Source organism: Eptatretus burgeri, chromosome 2 (assembly GCF_056783735.1).
Source record: "Eptatretus burgeri isolate ZD-2024b chromosome 2, Ebu_testis_v1, whole genome shotgun sequence".
Taxonomy (NCBI): Eukaryota; Metazoa; Chordata; class Myxini; order Myxiniformes; family Myxinidae; genus Eptatretus; species Eptatretus burgeri.
The window spans coordinates 152,205,106-152,227,119 of NC_140962.1; the positions used below are offsets into that span (position 1 = coordinate 152,205,106).

Genomic DNA, 22,014 nt, shown 5'->3' on the forward strand with positions numbered 1-22,014 from the left:
AGGGGAAGAATGAACGAGGAGTAGGAATGTTTCTTCAGTTGATTATTGTGATTCATTGTTCGATCCTTGTGCCTGCTGGCCGTTTGCCTGTTGTGAAACTGCACTGTTATTGTGTGGAGGTGTTACGGATAGTTTTTCACTTGACTTGGAAGAGACTGCAATTATTTCTTAGTGATTAAGTTTTTGTTTTTTTTTGCCACTGTCCTCACTCATTATCGAATGCTTAATCATCATACCTACAAATAGCTGGATACATCGCAATGCTTATAAATGCCCAGTGACACCAGCGTTCGTGGCTTTATTTCATTTCTGCATATGCCATAACCTTGAGAATCTCTTCAACAAAGTCAAATTATAAAAATTTAAGCTCCAGAATTGAACATAGCAGCAATTCTGACTGCTCAAAAAGTGTTAATTTGTCTAATTCGGACATAGTTTGATATTTTGTGCATCTCTGGGAAGTGTGTGTCTAATTTGGCGGATCAGTGACACCTCATTATTTGCCATGTGAGCCGTTCCTTTTCAACCGTTTCGTTGGAGTGCTTAAGTCACTTGGCGAGTGCTCTACAATATTCGCACTTTCACTGATTAATTATTGATTGACTTGAACAATGTCCAGGGGCCACTTCCCTGCGTTGGCCCCACGTTGTTCTGCATGCAGTGTATTGGACGGTTGAAGGCTGGCTGAAAATGTGCAATTTTATTTCTTACCACGTTTCCCTTTTTTGTATGATCTTCCTTCATGACATGACCCGTCACTTTGGCAGAGATAAATATGGATGAAAAAATGTTACGTTTCATCAAAATCATGGCAGGATTGTCAAAAGGTATACACGTTTGCTCAAAGCTGTCAAGCCTGGAATCGAATCCCGACCAAACTTTAAACCGTCATCTCGGTGCTTCACAGACCGGGTGATTCGTCGATGTGTGTGTCGTTAAACAAGATGTCACATCTCGCGGAATCCCCTCTCCTCTCCTCCCATCTCTCTTCCCCACCCATCTCTCTCTGTCTGTCTGTCTTTTCTGTCTGTCTTTCTGTCTGTCTGTCTCTCTCTCTCTCTCTCTCTCTCTCTCTCTCTCTCTCTCTCTCTCTCTCTCTCTCTCTCTCTCTCTCTCTCTCTCTCTCTCTCTCTCTCTCTCTCTCTCTCTCTCCCCCACCCCTTGCCCTCTTTCCTATCCCAATCCCTCAATATCACCGTCAGCGAAGCGACGGGTTGTATTTGCTTGTATTCTATATATGTATATGTATATGTATATGTATATATATATATATATATATATATATAATTTTTTTTAACTTTCAAATACAACCTGTTGTTTTGCTAACAGGAATATTCAGGTTGAGGGGAGGGAGAGAGAGGAGGATGGAGTTGAGGGGGGAGTGAGGATGGGTGGGGGATCTTAAGCACTCCAACAAAACGATTGATGAGGAACGGCTGGCTTGGCAAGTGATTAGAGATCGCCGTTCCGTCATATTAAACACGTACCTCTTGGAGACACCAAAAATATCAGACTATGTCCGAATTAGACAAATTAACACTTTTTTTAGCAGTCAGAACTGCTGGTAAGTTCAATTCTGGAGCTTAAATTTTGTAATTCGGCTGAGTTTAAGAGATTCTCGAGGTTATGGAATGTGCGGAAATGAAATAAAGCGCCGAATGCTGGTGTCTCTGGGCGTTTAAAAACATTGCAATGTATCCAGCAAATCCTCGGTATGATGATCAGGCATTCGATAATATGAGTGAGGAAAGTGGAAAAAAAACAAAAAACTTTTTGTTGTTCAGAAATTGGAGCAGTCTGTCCAAATCAAGGCATGGTTGAGCAGGCCAAAAAATAATGTCGAATTAAGACCCCAGCGAGGGAACCGAGGATGCCCCTTGAAGGCGAGCAAGGTGACCAAGGATGCACCTCATAAAGGATATACTTAAACAAGGCCGTTAAGTATCTTCAAAAGGGGTGTTTTAATTCACCTAAACACCCCAATTTCACTCATGCACTCCCTTGGAGTTCCTTTAAGTATGCATGCAGTTTCAAGCTGTTAGGTTTCATGGTTTTAGAGTTATGGTGGAGAAAAACACAAACACATATACACACACACACACACACACACTCATTTATTATTCGCTCACTTGGAACAAGGTTCTGGGGAGCTTATGGGATGGTGCATCGTCCGTTCGTTGGTCCACAAATACTTGCAACTTATTCTCTGTAACTACATACACAGTTTTGATGAAACTTGACCACAACCTTCATCACCCTGTATATATCAAAGTTTGTTCATGGCATTAAAAAAAAATCATCAGGCTCTAAGGGTTCTATGGGGGTTGTCTCCCAAATAAGTATTTACTTTCTTTTCAGAAACGACACACAAAAGTCCGATGAAACTTGACGACAACGTTCATCACCCGTGATGTACCAAAGTTTGTTCACAGCATTAAAAAAAAAGTATCGGGGACTGAGGAGTTCCATGGCAGACCTGCCAACCCCAAATTATAAAAAAAAATGTGAGAATGTAAAATGTGTCCAGTGAGGTCACGAAGCGACCGAGAATTGAGAGCCTGAAGCGCCCAAAAAAATCTAGGGGGGTCTGGGCGCATGCCCCCCAGAAAATGTTTGCTTCCTGGTGTGTCTTTGATGCAATTTCCTGCATTCCAGTGCCAAATTAATCCATTGTTTTTTTTTTCACTCAGAAGATAGGTTTCATGTCATGTTGTTATTGTTTAATCCACTGCATGGATTGAAAGAAATGAACCAACAACGTGAACAAATAAGACACATTTTATTTTCATCAACAGATCAAATGCTACACTGGAATTAGAACACTCATCATCCTTGTAAGTAAGATGTATTATTCCAGCATATTGATAGTATTTCAAGTATTTTGCGGCGATTTCGCACCAAAAAAATTAACCCCCCCAGTTACAAGACATTTCATTAGATCTGGAGGATCATCAACAATTGATCAATCGCACTCCGTCTCTCGTATAAGAAGTGCGGAACTCAACGAAGCAATCGAATTGAAGTCGGTATTCAAGGTTATAACGTCAGTTGAATCAGTCGCAATGCAATAATGTTGGAAACATTTTTTGGTGCCGAGAACTTTTTTTTTTTTTTAAGTGTGAGAATTTATCGCGAGGACGTGACAATGTGACTTTCAACAGAAAGTCTTGAGAGTTGACAGGTGTGCTATGGAGGGAGTTTAAGGGAGGGTTACCCCCCCCGCCCCCAAATGAGGTATTTTTCTTTCTTCTCACAAACGATGCACAATTCTGATGAAACTTGACCACAACCTTTATCATCCATGATGTACCAAACTTTGTTCATATCAGAAAAATTGGAGTGTAAAGGGGGGGGGCTTTTACCCCCACAAAATATGTATTTGCTTTCTCTCTGAAACTACACACACACAATTTCAATGAAACTTGGACCACAACCTTTATCAAGCCGCTGTCACACCTTGGCGATTTAGCCAGCATATGCCGACGTATGAAAAATTTGTCTAAAACGCTGGCACACGTCGAATACGTTATGGGTAAGTTTTGTATACGTTAAGAGCACGCTGGCATACGTCGTAGTACGCCGAGCTCGTCGACAAATTTTAACATGCTCAAAATTTTTCGACGTATGCCAGCGTATGACTCACACGTTCCGCATACACTGGTCATAAGTTGTAGGCACGTTACGCGATCGTTGACACACGTCGACACACGTTACTTGTACGTTACTCATAAGTCGAAACACGTCGAGGTAATGTTTGGCGTCAGTGTTCCAGACTCCATGGTTTTTTATTTTTTTATTTTTTGCTTCGGTATGATGGTGATGTTGACACTTCGATTTCTAGTGCGGTTATGATTTAAATCATTGAGCGGCAGCCTATTAATTATATTATATCATAACCCCACTAGAAATCGAAGTGTCGACATCACCGTCATACCGAAGCAAAAAATAAAAAAAACAGGGAGTCTGGAACACCGACGCTAACCATTACCTCGACGTGTTTCGACTTATGAGTAACTTACAGGTAACGTTTTCGACGTGTGTCGACGATCGCGTAACGTGCCTACAACTTATGGCCAGCATATGCGGAACGTGTGCGTCATACGCTGGCATACGTCTAAAAATTTTCAGCATGCTTAAAATGTGTCGACGTACTCAGCGTACTATGACATATGCCAGCGTGCTTCAGCGTGCTCTTAACGTATTCGACGTGTACCAGCGTATTCGGCAAATTTTTCATACGTCGGCATACGCTGGCTAAAACGTCAAGGTGTGACAGCGGCTTGGCACTTCGATGTCTAGTGCGGTTATGATTTGAATCGTCGAGCCGCAGCCTTTTAATAGGCTACGCCACGTGATCGTCGGAGATACGCTGCCGCGCTATGCATAAGTTAGACTATCGTTGGGCATAGGTTGTGAACGCCGACAACACGCCAAGCATTCGTTGGTATAAGTTATCTATATGTTATCGAAACGTTCTGTGTACGTTACTAATACGTTATGCATCCGTCCAACTCGTTATGAATACGCCCAAAACTGGAAAAAAATATCAATAGTTCAGTGTACGCCAGCGTTTTACATACATTTTGATACGTTGCCATACGTTGGCTAAAACGTCAAGGTGTGACAGTAGCTTCACCCATGATGTACCAAAGTTTGTTGATGGCATTAAAAAAAATAATCCATCTGTATTTACTTTCTTCTCTGTTACATATTTTGTGGGTCATCCATGCCTACCAGTGGTTCTCTGGTTATAGATATACACACACATGTATCATGCAAGTTGAAGATCACTGCTTCATATGAAGAGAATGAGAAGGGGAGAGTAGCATCAGTGAGATGGGCTTGAATAGTCTTCCCTGTGTTTCGTTGCCTTTGTAACTGTGTCGTATTCCTTCACTTTTAGCTTATCTCGAGTTTATATTCCAGGTAAGGTATTGTCATCGCGAACCGTCCGTCCGTCTCCTTTTTCGACTTCTCCGGCCAAACCGCTGGGCCGATCCGACTGAAATTTGGCAACAACGTTCCTCTCCTGAGTGGTAACAGGGATTGCAAACCTCGTTCCAGTCATGTGACTTTAAGTATGTCAAAATGGCCGACATTGTATATTTCTTCAAAAATCTTCTCCAGACCCAGCAGTCGGAATACTTCCAAACTTGGGTTACAACATTAGGTCATGGGTGGGAATGTTAAATTGCGGAGGTCATGCCGATCACATGACCGGAAGTGTGTCAAATTGGCCGACAATCAATTTTTGTGCAAAATCACGTAAATTCCTTCCAAAATCTCCTTCTCCAGACCCACCAGTCAGAATGCTTCCAAACTTGGGTTACAACATTACGACGTGGTTCTGAAGTTAAATTGCGGAGGCCATGTTGATCATGTGACCAGAAGTGTGTCAAAATGGCGGTCAGGCAAATTCCTTCCAAAATCTTCTGATCCTAATCCAGCAGTCAAAATGCTACCAAATTTGGGTGACAACACAAGGCCTGGGTAAGGTTGATAAATTGCCAAAGTCATGCCGATCACGTGACCGGAAGTGTCAAAATGGCCGACTTCGTCAATTTTGGGGAAAATCGCATAAATTCCTTCAAAAACCTTCATCTCCAGACCCACCAGTCAGAATGCCACCAAATTTGGGTTGCAACATTAGGCCAGGGTCCAGATAAGCTGCGTGTCCAGTGGTCCTATTTTTGATTTGGCGAGTGACAGGTTCAACCCAGAACATTGTGGGACATGGCACTTCTTTCTGGCTGGACAGTGAAGTATCGAGAACTGCAGAATGTATACTTTTTTCAGATCACATAGGGAGCGTTTATATGACGCATCATTAGTTCAATATTGGTCTTCATATGTTATCAAAGTACAATTTGGCATCGGTACTTTAAGCTTTCTTCATTGTGAACTGGGTTCTGACATTTTTAACATGAATGGATGCTCTTCACAGGAAAACAGAAGAAGCTCATCAAGAAGTTCACCTGCACCTCGTGCTCTCACAGCTTCACCAGGATGGCGGCTTTGAAGATGCACATGGAGATGCACCAACAAGTTCCCAGCGATGAAAAGTACAAATGCCCTGATTGTTCTTATAGTACAGGTGATCAAAACATGTTCAGGAGACATACCGACATTCACACAAGACAGAAACGGTACACCTGCGAGGTGTGCGGTAAGGGATTCGGTCACTCGTCAAACTATCAGAAGCACATGAGAATTCACACGGGGGAGCGTCCTTATGTGTGCAATGTTTGTGGTAAGGGGTTCATTCAGTCGTCGGACTGTGAGATTCACAAGCGAATTCACACGGGAGAGCGTCCGTACATTTGCACGGTTTGCGCGAAGACTTTCTCAAACGCAAGGTCTTTGAGGAGGCATTCAAGGTGCCACACAGGAGAGCGCCCATACAGTTGTGGGGTCTGTGCAAAGACTTTCTCGGATCAATCAGATTTGCGGAAGCACGTTTGTATTCACACAGGTGTGAAGCCTTATGTCTGCCGTACATGTGGGAAGGGATTCATTCACTCGACAACGTGTCAGATACACATGAGGATTCATACGGGGGAACGCCCGTACACATGCACTGTATGCGGTAAGGGATTCCGTCAATCATCACACTCGCGGATTCATATGAGGATTCACACGGGGGAGCGCCCATACGTATGCACCGAATGTGGTAAGGGATTCACTCGATCATCGCAACACCAAATTCACATGCGTGCTCACACGGGGGAGCGTCCATACGTTTGTAAAGTCTGTGCGAGAACCTTCTCTGATCAATCGGTTTTGAAAAGACATGCACGTGTACACACTCAGGAGTAGGGGTTTTTGTTTTTTTTCAACAGCCATTTACCATCAAGAGGCACACCTTCCAAAAATGCCATCGGTAATCCCTGACAAACCAACAGGACCTCTTGAAGAAAGCCATATGGCTGACTGCGAACAAAAAAAAAATGCCTTCGAAAAATGACAAAGGGATACAACTCCCTGCAGTGCTGAGATACAAGTCGGTGAGGCCACATTGAGCAACCAAAATGTGCATCAAAAAGACAAACTGCAACTTCTCCAGTGACGAAAAAGATGGCTATGTCACGACAAGACAAGTCTCCACACAAAAGCAAAAAGGTGACGAGGTACCATCTGACCCAAAAGCAAGAGAAACTAAGCTCCAGTCGAGCAGAAGAGGTTTAAAAAAGGGTGAGCCGGAGCATGGGAGGAATGGAAGACAAGGAGACCATCCTTTATTGTAATGTATATATCAGGCATGAGGTATCGGGGGTGGGAGTAGGGGTCAGGGAAAGAAGGGACACAAAAAAGAAAAGTGTTTTGAGGACCAAACGAAGACTTCTGAAGATCCCTTTATCTGTGTAACTTCTGAAGATATGAACTCGGGGGCAACTCGTGCTCGAGTTTCAAACAATCTGAGGCTGCCTGTGGTTTTCGTGATTATGTGAACAGGAAAGCATCACAACTTAATCCATGAAATACGATCCCATGAAAAGTAGACCGTTTTGGCCCGAGAAGGACTCGGTTCCACCTTCTGGGGGTCTGTAAAAGGAGAAAAGGTAACGAGGGTAGAAAATATCATGGTTTCAGATTGGGGATGATCTGAAATGATGGTGAACAGCTGGCTTGAAGACCTGGAGGGCAGAATGAGTTTAAAGAGGATGTAGAAGTTGGTTCCACAGGTGGGGGGAAAAGAGGAACAAATGAGTGGAGGTGAGCAGTGATCCTGGATTTAGGTAGCTTCACCAAAAGGGGGTTAATGGTGGGCCGTGCGAGCCCTGCAGAAACCTGGGGGGACAAAGCACGGAAAGAGCAGAGGGTGCAAGACCAGAAAGGAGGCAGTGGAAGACAGAAAATCCCCCCCGTCCTGTCTGCGATGGTGAAGTGATAGACCCATAGACTCAGGTTCATCGTGGAAGATTCCAATAATCTTGAAGAGCTTGGTGTCCATGACGTCAAGGTGAACAATAGGTGAGGCACGGGAGCCAGCCCGGAGGGGAGAGCAGTATGCCATGAAGCTGCGGATGAAGGCCTCGTCGGTGGATAGGAGTTCATGTGCGCCAAGGAAGGACTTTGTACAATGGAGGATGTGGTTTGCCCAAGAAAGATCATGACTGAGTGATATCCAGGAGTTTGAGTGACTGACCTTGCTTAAAAAGGATTGTAAAGAAGGTTGATGGGGTGGGGGCAAACTGTCCTTTCGGAAAGTGAAAGTGAGGTTTGTCTGGATTGAAAGACACATTCGAAGTGTTTGGCCATATTGTTATTTTGTAAAGGTCTGAAGAGAGGGAAGAGGCTGCTTCCTGCCAGTCTGAAGGATGAGGGATGTCATGTCAAAGAGTGGAGTCATCAGCAAATGGATAAAGAGGATTTTCCATTGAGTCAGAGATCATTGATGAGAACAGGAAGAGGACTGGGCCCAGAACACTGCCTTGGGGGCACTCCAGCCTGGACAGGGAGGGGAGATGAAAGGATTCTGTTGAGAGCCACATGTTAGCGATGAGAGTCGAGGAAGTCAGTAATGTGTGGAGTTGGCCTTGAATACCCGAGGCAGGGAGTTTGGGCCGGAAGGCAGGATGCCAGGCTGTATCAAAAGCACGAGATATATCCAGAGAGACGGCCCTGATCTCATGCCTGACATTGAGGGTCTCCATCCATTGTTGGGGAAGTAGAAGTCACATGCCCAAGGTGTAGTGACCTTGTCTGAAACCAAATTGGTGATCTGAGATGAGGTTGTTCGAGAAAAGGAAGGATTTCATATCAACTGCGATGAAGGATTCCATAACCTTCCTGATGATTGGAAGTAAGCTGATTGGCTTGGAATTAAGCGGATATGTTTTTTCACCTTTTTTTTAAATGTAATGCAGTGATGTTGCCTGATTTCCAAGCAGATGTAAGATGACCTGCGGGAAATTGATCGGGTGAAAAGGGTAGTGAGAGAGGATGTGCAAGAGCAGCAGAGCAGGTTTTTAGGACACATGAGCTGATGCTGTCCACTTCAGTTGCAGAATCAGAGTCGAGGGTTGAAAGAATCTTCTCCACATTCTCAGGTGCAAAAGACAGAGTCCGGGGGCAGTTGGGTACAACAGGGAGAATGGGTACAGAGAGTGAGGGGTTGGGGACAAGATTTGGAAGCAAACACAGAATTGAGGCATTCGGCCTTCTCGTGAGCGGAGTCGGCTGTGGTGCCATTTGAAGAGAAGGAAGGGATGGAAGGGGAATTCACACCAGAGATAGACTTAACAAGGTGCCACCACGTTTTAGAGGAGGGAGGCAAGTTTGAAAGTTCATTTTTGAGGTTGGACTGATGTTTTCTGGCTCTCCGAAGAGTGGATACACACTTGTTGCGGACATTTTGGAATGCACTTTGGTCGAAATGACCAAATACAATGATCTGAAAATCAAAGTTAAGATAACCTGCAGGCTGAGGAGTGTTGAGGTTGTACCAGTGATCGTCAGAGCAATTTGATTGGTAAAGCTGAATGGCAGTGACCCGATAGTTTTTGGCCCGATTTCTCAACAATGAACAATCACATGAAAATTCTTATCAGATCTGGATCTTCACCAAAATCAAATCCATTCATCCTTGCCACCTGAAGGATGGATGGATTTGAAGAGATTGGTTTCCCACTCCCCCACCACCATTCTCCATCCCACTCCCCCACCACCAAGTGTTGTCCGAATCGGTCCATAACGTTTTCAGATATCCTGAATTTGGGCCCTGAGAGGGTTGTTCCATTCCACCTTTTGACATCCTCTGAAAGAGATTTTAACCAAAAGGAATGGCAGGGGATTGGATCAGTTGGCACACTGTTGCACATCCATCAGACCAATCAGAGAGTACCTGCAACAAATATTGATGGGGTTATGGAAACTTTTTCATTTGTACCATTTTACCTTGGTGATTCCTGGCTTGTATATTTTAATACGTACGAACTTAATTCACGCTCAACGCATTTCGTGGGTATCCTGTTTGCTTGTTGTGTCCTGCTTGCCACAGTACCACCCATCTCCAAACGGGAGTCAATGCTGTGTGTGCTCCAGCTTGCCATTGAAGCTCTAGTTCTAATAAAGAGGAACAGTTTGGAGGTTGGACCTGAAGCATTCACCCTCACACATGGTGGTCGAGAGAATAAAGTTTTTGATGGAAAAGACAATACTGGAGTTGTGAATGGGCTCGTGGAAAGAAGCAAAGGGGATGTGGAGGGACAGGATCTGTGGGCATTGTGTGTCTGTCATGCTGTGTTGGTAACTTGAGAGATCAATTCTCCAAGGTGTGGAGGTGTTATCAAGAATCAACATATTATCTTTGCTTATTCAACCCTCAGTGAACTTCCCTTCTGTCAGGGATGCACCTCTTCGGCCCCACTCTCCCCACCACAACTCTCCATCCCACTCTCCCTACCACCACTCTCCATCCCACACTCCCCACCACCACTCCATCCCACACTCCCAAACCACCACTCTCCATCCCTCTCCTCCACCACCACTCTCCATCCCACTCCCCTCACCACCACTCTCCATCCCACACTCCCCACCACCACTCCATCCCACTCTCCCCACCACCATTCTCCATCCCTCTCCTCCACCACCATTCTCCATCCCATTCCCCCACCACCATTCTCCATCCTCCTCCCCACCACCATTCTCCATCCCATTCCCCCACCACCATTCTCCATCCTCCTCCCCACCACCATTCTCCATCCTCCCCCACCACCATTCTCCATCCTCCCCCACCACCATTCTCCATCCTCCCCCACCACCATTCTCCATCCTCCCCCACCACCATTCTCCATCCCTCTCCCCTCATCCCCATTCTCCATCCCATCCTCCTCACCACCATTCTCCATCCCACCCTCCTCACCACCATTCTCCATCCCACCCTCCTCACCACCATTCTCCATCCCCCCCTTTCACCACCGTTTTCCATCCCACCGTCCTCTCCACCGTTCTCCATCCCACTCCCCCACCCCCGTTCTCCATCCCACTCCCCCACCCCCGTTCCCCATCCCTCTCCCCCACCCCCGTTCCCCATCCCTCTCCCCCACCCCCGTTCCCCATCCCTCTCCCCCACCCCCGTTCCCCATCCCTCTCCCCAGTGAGTGCATGTCGAGTTCGATTGGGGTACAATGAACTCCTCCTGTGGAGATTTTAACGTTTCATTCTGTATAATTATGTGAATTAAGGGAATGTTTTTTTTTTTTAATCCAATGATTAAAAAGGTATTTTTGTCAAACAAGAAGATTCCAGAAAGCAATGATTGACGTCGTCTCGTTCAAAATGAAATAATTCTTCCATTGAACCAAATGCGGTTTTTTTTTGTCTCCACTTCGGAAAAACCTGACATGACCTTTCATGGACATCGTGAAGGACGTGAAGATTTCATTTACAATTAAAAAAAAAAAAAATCAATGAACGACTCGTGAAAACATTTCGTTTTATTTTCTTCCAGTTGATGACGTCACCGGTAAATGGAGCCTGAAGGGGTTTTGTTTGTTTGTTTTTATAAACCTCAATTTACCTCAGGTTTTGATTCCCGATGTGACAGGATGATGTGTTCTGTGTTGGGATCGCACGTCCGTTTTGATTTTTCTGACGTGGGTTCGGTTGTCGTGCGATGATCAAGTGTTTCGCCGACTCGGTCTTGGATCATCAAGATCCCACGGATGGTGTAGTTCGTGAAGAGTCGGCGAGGCATCTCCGGCATCCTGAACAAATGACCGATTCAGACCGTGACTGACGAGTCGACACCGAGCGAGCCCGACGAGCCCAGTCCGGGGAGACGTTCGTCCTTCCTGCGTTTGACCGAAACAAACCGGAAGAAGGAGAAACGGTTGAAGATATTTTATGATAATTACCAGAGTGAGGATTGTTGTGTTTAAAACATTATTACAGGAACAAAGTCGATCGAACAAAAAAAAATTACGGAGCGGGCGGACTATTTATTTATATATTTCTATATATATATATATTTATTTATTTATTTTTGAATTCCTCGGTCGGGGATCATTAAAGACAATGGACTCGAGAGCTCGAGGCGATGTTGGGCCCGTCCCGGCCTGGCTGGAGATCCAGGGACTATCGGAGGAATCTCTCCGAGCGGCGGTTACGGGTCTCGGGATCGAGATCCTCGGAGCTCTGTGTGCCCGGGCCGAGCCCCCGACCGTGAGGGTTCGACTGTGCTCTTTGTCCGCACGGACGTTCACCTCCACCATGTACGCCGAGCTCTGTCGGTACATGGAGTCGTTTCCTGAGCGGCGACGATCGCAACGGACCGTCGTGCTTCGCCGTGGAATGGATGCCGAGGAGACCGAAGGACCTCCTGGAACCTTGCGGATCAAGATCGAAGACGAGGACTCGGTTGGTCCTGAAGAAGAGAGAAAGGACGCAGAGGATGGTGAGTCATCGCAATTGCGGGCATTTTGTCATAAACTCCATTAATATCTCTGGATGTCATATATTCCGTTTTGGTGGTGAAAGTTCTTTCAGAAATATTTATCAGGTAAGGCTTTGTTCTCCCCCCTCCCCCCTCCCCCTTCTCCCCCCCTTCCCTCTTCTCCCACCCCCGCTTCCCTCTTCCCCCCGCTTCTCCCTCCTCTTCTCCCCCTTCTTCTCTTTCTCCCCCTTCTCCTCTTCCTCCCCCTTCTCCTCTTCCTCCCCCTTCTCCTCCTCCTCCCCCTTCTTCTCCTCCTCCTCCCCCTTCTTCTCCTCCTCCTCCCCCTTCTTCTCCTCCTCCTCCCCCTTCTTCTCCTCCTCCTCCCCCTTCTCCTCCCCCTTCTCCTCTTCCTTCTCCTCCCCCTTCTCCTCTTCCTTCTCCTCCCCCTTCTCCTCTTCCTTCTCCTCCCCCTTCTCCTCTTCCTTCTCCTCCCCCTTCTCCTCTTCCTTCTCCTCCCCCTTCTCCTCTTCCTTCTCCTCCCCCCTTCTCCTCTTCCTTCTCCTCCCCCCTTCTCCTCTTCCTTCTCCTCCCCCTTCTCCTCTTCCTTCTCCTCCCCCCTTCTCCTCTTCCTTCTCCTCCCCCTTCTCCTCTTCCTTCTCCTCCCCCTTCTCCTCTTCCTTCTCCTCCCCCCTTCTCCTCTTCCTTCTCCTCCCCCTTCTCCTCTTCCTTCTCCTCCCCCTTCTCCTCTTCCTTCTCCTCCCCCTTCTCCTCTTCCTTCTCCTCCCCCTTCTCCTCTTCCTTCTCCTCCCCCCTTCTCCTCTTCCTTCTCCTCCCCCTTCTCCTCTTCCTTCTCCTCCCCCTTCTCCTCTTCCTTCTCCTCCCCCTTCTCCTCTTCCTTCTCCTCCCCCTTCTCCTCTTCCTTCTCCTCCCCCCTTCTCCTCTTCCTTCTCCTCCCCCCTTCTCCTCTTCCTTCTCCTCCCCCTTCTCCTCTTCCTTCTCCTCCCCCCTTCTCCTCTTCCTTCTCCTCCCCCTTCTCCTCTTCCTTCTCCTCCCCCTTCTCCTCTTCCTTCTCCTCCCCCCTTCTCCTCTTCCTTCTCCTCCCCCTTCTCCTCTTCCTTCTCCTCCCCCCTTCTCCTCTTCCTTCTCCTCCCCCCTTCTCCTCTTCCTTCTCCTCCCCCCTTCTCCTCTTCCTTCTCCTCCCCCTTCTCCTCTTCCTTCTCCTCCCCCCTTCTCCTCTTCCTTCTCCTCCCCCTTCTCCTCTTCCTTCTCCTCCCCCTTCTCCTCTTCCTTCTCCTCCCCCTTCTCCTCTTCCTTCTCCTCCCCCTTCTCCTCTTCCTTCTCCTCCCCCTTCTCCTCTTCCTTCTCCTCCCCCTTCTCCTCTTCCTTCTCCTCCCCCCTTCTCCTCTTCCTTCTCCTCCCCCCTTCTCCTCTTCCTTCTCCTCCCCCTTCTCCTCTTCCTTCTCCTCCCCTTCTCCTCTTCCTTCTCCTCCCCCTTCTCCTCTTCCTTCTCCTCCCCCTTCTCCTCTTCCTTCTCCTCCCCCTTCTCCTCTTCCTTCTCCTCCCCCTTCTCCTCTTCTCCTCCCCCCTTCTCCTCTTCCTTCTCCTCCCCCCTTCTCCTCTTCCTTCTCCTCCCCCCTTCTCCTCTTCCTTCTCCTCCCCCTTCTCCTCCTCCTCCCCCTTCTCCTCCTCCTCCTCCTTCTCCCTTCTTCCCCACTCTTCCCCCCTTCTTCCCTCCTCCTCCTCCTCCTCCTCCCCCTTCTTCCCTCCTCCTCCTCCCTCCTCCCCCTTCTTCCCCACTCCTCCTCCCTCCTCCCCCCTTCTTCACCACTCCTCCTCCTCCTCTTCCCCCCTTCTCTCCCACTCCTCCTCCCACTCCTTCCCCCTTCACGTACACACACGCGTGCACACCTCTCCCCAGGTTCAGTAGGGCCCACAAGGTCTGAGATCTTGGGGTCCTGACTCCTGAGGTTGAGCCTGTCAGCTGTTAAATTGACATTCGGTGGGGTTGACTCAGCTTGTCATCCTTCCAAGGTTGGCAAAATGGGTTCCAGTGTACTGGTATAGGGGCACAGCATCAGCGGCACAACCACGCCATCAGCCAATGATGCTATCCGCAGCCTTGTGCTGCACACAGAGGAAGAGGAGCAACTCTTAAAATGCAGAATCTGGAGATGGCAATCTTAGAAATCGAATTCGGTGGACCCTGTTGATTACGAAGTTTCATACCACGACAAGACATGAATTGGAATCACAAGACTTTTTGGAACCTCTTCCAACAAAGGCGTATTACAAGGATGCGATCCACCTTCCCAACTCGGGATCTTTTCTACCCCTATTAACCTTACCTAACACAATATCCTCTTACTTTTAGGTTATATTGTCTCATTCCTTCTTCTTTACTCTCTCCTGTTCATTCATTCCCTTCAACGCTCATTACCCCCACTTTCTTTTTGTTGCCTTTTTACCCTCTTCTTTGAGCCTGAATAGATTTTGTGTTTGTGTTTGTGTTTGTAAATGTGGATGTATACAACAAGTTGGTTCACCTAATAAAGATTGGGGTTATTTGGACCAGCAAAACGTCAAGAAGATTGAAGTTTCGACCATAGCGAAACTTAACCCTGGAGTGTAACACGGCGATGATGGGTCAGATGGTCTAATTTCATTTGAGGTCGGATCGGATTGTGCAACGACTACTTGCACTAAGCGTAGTCCCTTGGAGACTGTAGAACCAAGTTGTACATAAATTACCTTTATCATACAGACTATAAATAATTAAGTACAATCGATTTCATTATGCAGAAGTGCTGACGCCAAGCTCTACCCCTCTCCTTACCCATCGACCAGAGCCGCCGTTGTTTCTTGTTTCAACTTTTATCTTGAGAAAGAATTGCAAAAAAGAAACATTCATTGTGGAGTGGAGACGGAGGTATTTGCGGTGGAACAAATTTTCAGGCCGATTGGCTCCGGGTATGGAAACGTATATTTTTTTTGTGTACCAAGTCGAGGCTCATGTAAGAGTTAATACACACAACATATAACATGTCAGTAGACAAGAGGGGTGGGAGAGGGAAGCACAAAATAGTGGGGAACAAAGACCATAGGATATCTGTGGACAGGAGAGGGATGTGGTGGGGTACGTGGGGTAAACAAGATGGTACTACAGGGACTTTCAGGAAGGAAAACTGAATTTGAAGGTGGTGGGCTTGGGGTGAATTAATGGGGGTGGTAAAGATCAAGATTTTGGATGGGGAGAGACATGAGATGGTGGTGAAGAGTTATTTTGAAGACCTGGAGGGAGGAAAATTCTTGATTTTGGCAGTTTCACCAGAAGGGTTTTTTTGGGGGGGACCTTGAGCACCTTGAGGAAATATTGCTACGAATCTGGAAGCCTTGTGCACACAGACAGCCATCCCCATAGCTTAGTTATTTTGATAAGTGTGTGTTTCTAGTTAGGTCCCCCTACCTGTGTCTAATGGGAATTACATACATGCGCTGCAAAGTTATTTTGATAGTTAGGATTTGAATTGCATCCATAAATCTTCTTCGACAACACCAGCATCACCCTCACCTTCACCTCACTCTGGCCGACGCCATGGTGCTCGTGGTGGGCGGAGTTCAAAGAGGAGCCTCGCGGCGGCCCTCGACCAATTAGCGTGCTGCGAATGAGGTGGCCGCCGCTCAGCCAATCAGACCCCGCCACGGTGAGAAAGGCGGTCTGCGTGACATCACCACGCCTCCGGGCCAATTGACGGACTTGCCGCTCGTTTTGGCCTTTGGGTAAGGCGAAGAGCGATTCTGCGCGCCAAAACCAGCCAATGAGGAAAGACATACACCACGACACCGAGGTGGCTGACTGAGGGGGGAGGATAAAAAGGTCAGGCTCCGTTTTTCGCGTGTGGTGGTTCTTCTTTTGAAAGCCAGTTTTTCGTATTGCCAGTCTTCGCCCCGGAGCCAGGTCATGTGGACGCCTGGGCTGCTACGGGTCGAGTCCCACCACCCCGCCAGCTCAACGTACCCGCTCGAGGTGGACAGGTCCGAGTACAGGCTCTGGTCTTCAGCTTGCCTTTCCCTCTGAGCTGGAGGCCTCAATAAAGGCCGTGGCCACTGTTTCTTTTGGGTGTGTGTGTGTGTGTGTGTGTGTGTGTGTGTGTGTGTGTGTGTGTGTGTGTGTGTGTGTGTGTGTGTGTGTGTGTGTGTGTGTGTGTGTGTGTGTGTGTGTGTGTGTTTGTGGGCCCTTCTGTAAGTAGAAATTGTTAAGTGCTTGCTCTTTGTACATTGCATGACTATATTCGGTGTTAATTCTGCTCTGGGTCTCCCCTTTCCCCATTGTAAATAAATCCCCTGTTAAATGTATCAGCTCGTTTCTGTGTTTTCTTCATTGGTTTAACACGGTGCGTGTTGGGGAATCAAAGAAGGCCGTTGTTGCCGTAGTTGTGTGCATTCGGACCGACGGGACCTCGGTAACCATCCGCTCAGGTTACGCACGGGTCGAGCCCGGAAATGACTCGTCCCGTTCGAGTTCTGTCGAGAGTGTGAATACTCGGTAGTTCGCCACGTTGTCCTCCAGGTATTTTAAAGGTTTGGCAAATAACCCTGTACCACGTGGTTGATTGATGATTCACGGTCCTGTAAGGGACCCGAACCCTCGGAGTTTTCCGAAGGGTACGATCTAGATTCCGGGTGTTCGGTAGAGTCGACCCTACTGCTCCACCTAGTGGTCGTGCTCACGGCCGACGCCTGGCTCCACAACAATATAGGGGGGACAGATCACAGACAGAGCAAGAGGGGCAAGGCTGGAGAGGTGACTGTCGAAGACAGAAAGACCACCCACTTGTCTCGAGTGAAAGTGTGAGAGAACCGAAGACTCAGCTTCATCCCGGGAGATACCAATGATTCTTAAAGGCTTGGTCAAGATTCTAAAGGTCAAGCTAGGTGTGAGACAGGGGCACCACCCCAGAGGGTGGACCAGTACTCCATCAGACTGAAGATGAAAGTGTAATGTAACATCAGCGTAATGCTCATCCAACCACTGAGCGACCACACGTGCTCTGTGGTTGTGGGGGGGGGGGTTATGGATTGGGGAGGGTGGGAACAACACGATTGTAAGAGGGGGGAGTGTCAGGGAGGGAAGTGGTGGCAAGGAAGCACGAGGCTTTCTTTCCTAACTGGTGGGCAAGGCCCACCAGACAGGTGAAAGGCCTGGGAAATGCTGGAAGGAAAATATGAACGAAAACGTAGGACTAACGAACAAAGATTATAAAATATACAAATAAACAACATAAGTGGAAAATAAAAACGTGCAGTACAAATACAAACAAGGCGAACAAGCTGTAAAATAGGAAAAAAAAAAACTCCTGGGTGAGTTTAATGGCCTCTGCTTTTTTTTTTTTTTTTACACCAAAAAGGTGAAACAAAGAAAAACAAAACAAAAAACTCGATAATAAACAAAATCTGGAAATTGAAAAATACAAGAAATCAACCACTAAAATTGAAAAAATAAGACCATGCTTCCTGAAGCCCATCTGGATCAGGAGCAAAGTCACTCAAAGCCCCTGCAGACCCCTTAGACACTGAAAATGTTTTGTTTTTTTTGAAATGCCATGAACAAGCTTTAGGACATCATGGGTGATGAAGGTTGTGATGAAGTTTCATTGAAATTGTGTGTAGTTTTGGAGAATAAGAGAGCAAATACCTATTTTGGGGGGGTCAATCTCTCCCCCCCCCACCCCCCGAAGATACATTTTGATGCGGTCAATTCATCATCATGGGTGAGGAAGGTTGTGGCCAAGTTTTATTGAAATTGTCTGTAATTTTAAGGAAGAGAGCAAATACCGATTTTGCATGGTCCAACCCCCCCCCCCTCCAGTGTCAGCGTAGCGCGACACGGGAGGGGCGAGCAGCGTAGCGCGACACGGGAGGGGTGAGCAGCGTAGCGCGACACGGGAGGGGCGAGCAGCGTAGCGCGACACGGGAGGGGCGAGCAGCGGAGCGCGACACGGGAGGGGCGAGCAGCGGAGCGCGACACGGGAGGGGCGAGCAGCGGAGCGCGACACGGGAGGGGCGAGCAGCGGAGCGCGACACGGGAGGGGCGAGCAGCGGAGCGCGACACGGGAGGGGCGAGCAGCGGAGCGCGACACGGGAGGGGCGAGCAGCGGAGCGCGACACGGGAGGGGCGAGCAGCGGAGCGCGACACGGGAGGGGCGAGCAGCGGAGCGCGACACGGGAGGGGCGAGCAGCGGAGCGCGACACGGAAGGGGCGAGCAGCGGAGCGCGACACGGGAGGGCCGATCAGAGGAGCGCGACACCCGAGGGGCGAGCAGCGGAGCGCGACACGGGAGGGGCGAGCAGCGGAGCGCGACACGGGAGGGGCGAGCAGCGGAGCGCGACACGGGAGGGGCGAGCAGCGGAGCGCGACACGGGAGGGGCGAGCAGCGGAGCGCGACACGGGAGGGGCGAGCAGCGGAGCGCGACACGGGAGGGGCGAGCAGCGGAGCGCGACACGGGAGGGGCGAGCAGCGGAGCGCGACACGGGTGGGGCGAGCAGCGGAGCGCGACACGGGAGGAGGAGGGGGGCTTGTGTCCGACCAACCACCTTTTCTTGCGCACCACTCTATTCTCTTCTCCCCTCCCCCGCGTGGGGAGGAGGGTCACGGTAGGCGGGGAAAAACACGCCCCTTCTGGGCGGAGTCTCTGTGGCTGTTTTGGCACTTCTCTCTTCTTTGTCGCTTAGTCGAGACATTTTTCTTTCCCTGGGCGTTCTGGCTTCCCATTGACTGGGGTGCGCGTGCGATGCTTGCCCTTCACTCATTGGGCAGAGGAAACACTCCATGCCCTTTTTTTAGAGCAGGGCTCCGATCTGAGGTGATGGAAGCCCCGCCCACGTCTGTGTTCAGCACGCATGCGCGTGAGGAAGGCCGATGGTGGCAGGAGCGAAGGAGGATGTTGTTGTTGGATATTAATTCTAACTAAAAAATAACTCGTAGTGCACATACACTTAATCACCCATTAAACATGGGGCGGGACTCTAACTATAAACACATACTTTTCGAAATAACTGAACTGCGGGGACTCTGGCTGTTGTGTGCAAATGGCTGCCAGATTCATAACAATATAATATATATATATATATATATATATATATATATATATATATATATATTATTGTTGCGGTTCTCGGAACCGCATGCATCCAACATTTCGTGGTCCCAAGACAGTTGTTCCATTAATATACGTTTAGATAGTCCCTTCCATTTTGTCTCGCGGGACAACAGGGACGTGCATTGCGGTGATCTCATAGCAAGGTTTGCTTACATCATTTCTTCTTCATTTCATTTCTAACTTCATTCCTACTCTTCTTTTCTGATTATTCCTGAGGTAAATCTGAGCCACGTGCGCCCTTCGCTGTGAGATGGGTCCTCAGCAAAGGTCAAGCAGGCATTACGCTGGACACCCCTCCGTAGAAAACACAGCCTGCGAAACGCACGCGCAGCGGAAATTTCCATCTAATGGACAGGAAACACACCCAGCACAATGCCCATGCTGCACCGAACCCATACTGAGGCCAATAATAGAAAGGCAACCCCATGCCACGTTGGGTGGGATGCGAGTGTGCAAGGCTCAAGTGGCGCGTTCCTTTAAACCCATTTCTGGACTCATTATTCTCGGCATTCTCTTTTCCGTTCATTTCTCCATCTGACAAATATCTATATCCTTTTCATTCCAGACCTCCATATAATTATATAACCGATCGTTCCCCCTCAATTTCTGACACATATTGGGGTTGGCCCAGCGCACACGATCGCAGAATCAGGCGAATGCGAGTGCTGACCACGTTGGCCATGGCGGATCTGCACATACTGCGTGAAACATGCATGGATTTATCCTAACACTTTACTGTCGCTCCTTGCTGGCGTCCGCGGGTGTTCCCCACAGACGGCAGACGTTTTCTCACCTCTACAGTCAGCGAAGCTGTGATCGGGCGGAGGCATGTTGTACAGCTCAGACCATGTGGCGCACACGAAGCAGGCACATTGACCAGCGCTGGTCAGGGCACCCGAGCGGGCATGCGGGACCCTCGGCCGGCTCGGCACGGCCCGGGGGTTTTTGCAAGGCAATTCATGATGCGGAGTTCGGTGTGGGCGATTCATATAATGTCGTGGGGTCGGAGGGGGACATTTTTGCGGCTTGGACTCGTCTTGCTGGAAATGGAATGTTACAGTTTCCGGCCATCGCAGCCAGGCCACGCAGGGGGTCGGGGCCAATCAGAGCGCCCGATTCGGGTGACGACACCGCTTCGGGGTGGCTCCCCGCCCCACGCTACGGGGCCTATAGAGGTACGAGCGAGCCTTCGATCTCTCTGCTCTGCCCTGCCTCGCCTCCCGCTCAAGCTGGACTTTGACTCTGCCTTCTGTCATCATCGCCTCGACTCCGCCTCCTGCCGTTATCGCCTGGACTTTTCCTCCTCTTCTCTGCCCACACGACGCTGACTCCACCTTTCTCCACCCAAGCCCCTCCTTCACGCCGACGGTCGTGTCACATTCTCTGGTCGACGCTTTTCACGAGTTGCCACGAAGCAAGAGACAACGCCCCAGCTGTCAAGGGGGTACCGCACCACAGAGCATCCCCCCAAACATATTGGTGGTGCGTTTGGGCAAGCGTGCAAAGGTACCGAGAGACCGGAGCCTCAACTCCTCTCCTGTCTTGCTGAAATAACTCCTCTTCATCGGGTTTTCTGTGTCTGTGTGTGTGTGTCCTGGCGCCTGTCCATATAAGGAAGACTGCAGAAGATTATTATGATTTCGTGTTAAGTCTGCTCTGTGCCCCCTTTTTGTAAGTTGCTTGTTTATTGTTGCACCACACCTTTCTTCCCTATCTCTGCTTGCACACCTCAATAAATCTATTGATCGTACCGCATACCCTTCCTCACTTGCTTGTTAATAAATTATTATTAGAAACTAGCCGAAACCCCGTCACAGACAGATTCCGTTCATTCAACCACCCTCACCAGCTCACCCACACTCGAGGGACATGGACTGGACAGGGCTTGCTTGCCCCTGCCTACTCATCCCCCGCCCCTGCCCCATTCCCCCCCGCCTCCCACCCCCACCTTCAATTTGCTTAACCACGCCAAAAAATTTAATTACCCTGCCCCCGCCTCTTCACTCCCCGCCCTACTTGCCCCTGGGCCCCTTTCTTTCAGTCCAGGTCACAGTACCGAGAAAAACGTGACGTGACCGCTAGGAGGAGCACAAAATTGGTCCTTCAGTATTAATATATAGATACAATGTTTCTTGTTACATTTTTGTGTCAAATTCACATTCTGAGGTACATGTGCAGAAGAGGGTTTTACATTGCAGACGCTATTTTCAAGGAGTGGAATTACACCTCTCAGCAGTAACGGTCTGTCGACGACAGACGTAATGACGTCAGCGAATGACCGATGATGTCATGACGTCCTGACGCCTCTCAGCGGTGACGTCACACGTCGCCATGTAAAACGAAAAGTGTTTATTCTGCTTCAGAGTTGAAAGTTGACTATTGCCACGATGTGCGATGCACTCTTACAGGTACAAAGTCTCTTTCAGTCCAGGTCACAGTACTGAGAAAAACGTGACGCGACCGCTAGGAGGAGCACAAAA

General features: G+C 48.7%; 2 protein-coding genes across 2 annotated transcripts in view; both read left to right on the plus strand.

Moving 5' to 3' along the window:
* The window catches only part of LOC147033573 (uncharacterized), an 84,136-nt gene that overhangs the window by 51,421 nt on the left and 10,701 nt on the right, over positions 1-22,014 (plus strand). Inside the window, exons 7-9 of the mRNA XM_085851711.1 lie at positions 5,945-6,814; positions 10,001-10,248; positions 11,839-12,397. Coding sequence (XP_085707837.1) covers positions 5,945-6,814; positions 10,001-10,248; positions 11,839-12,397 — 1,677 coding nt within the window. The remainder of the gene's footprint in view (positions 1-5,944; positions 6,815-10,000; positions 10,249-11,838; positions 12,398-22,014) is intronic.
* LOC147033574 (uncharacterized) overlaps positions 12,276-22,014 on the plus strand; it is a 111,554-nt gene continuing 101,815 nt past the window's right edge. The window contains exon 1 of the mRNA XM_085856859.1: positions 12,276-12,397. The gene's annotated coding sequence lies outside the window, so the exon portion shown is untranslated. The remainder of the gene's footprint in view (positions 12,398-22,014) is intronic.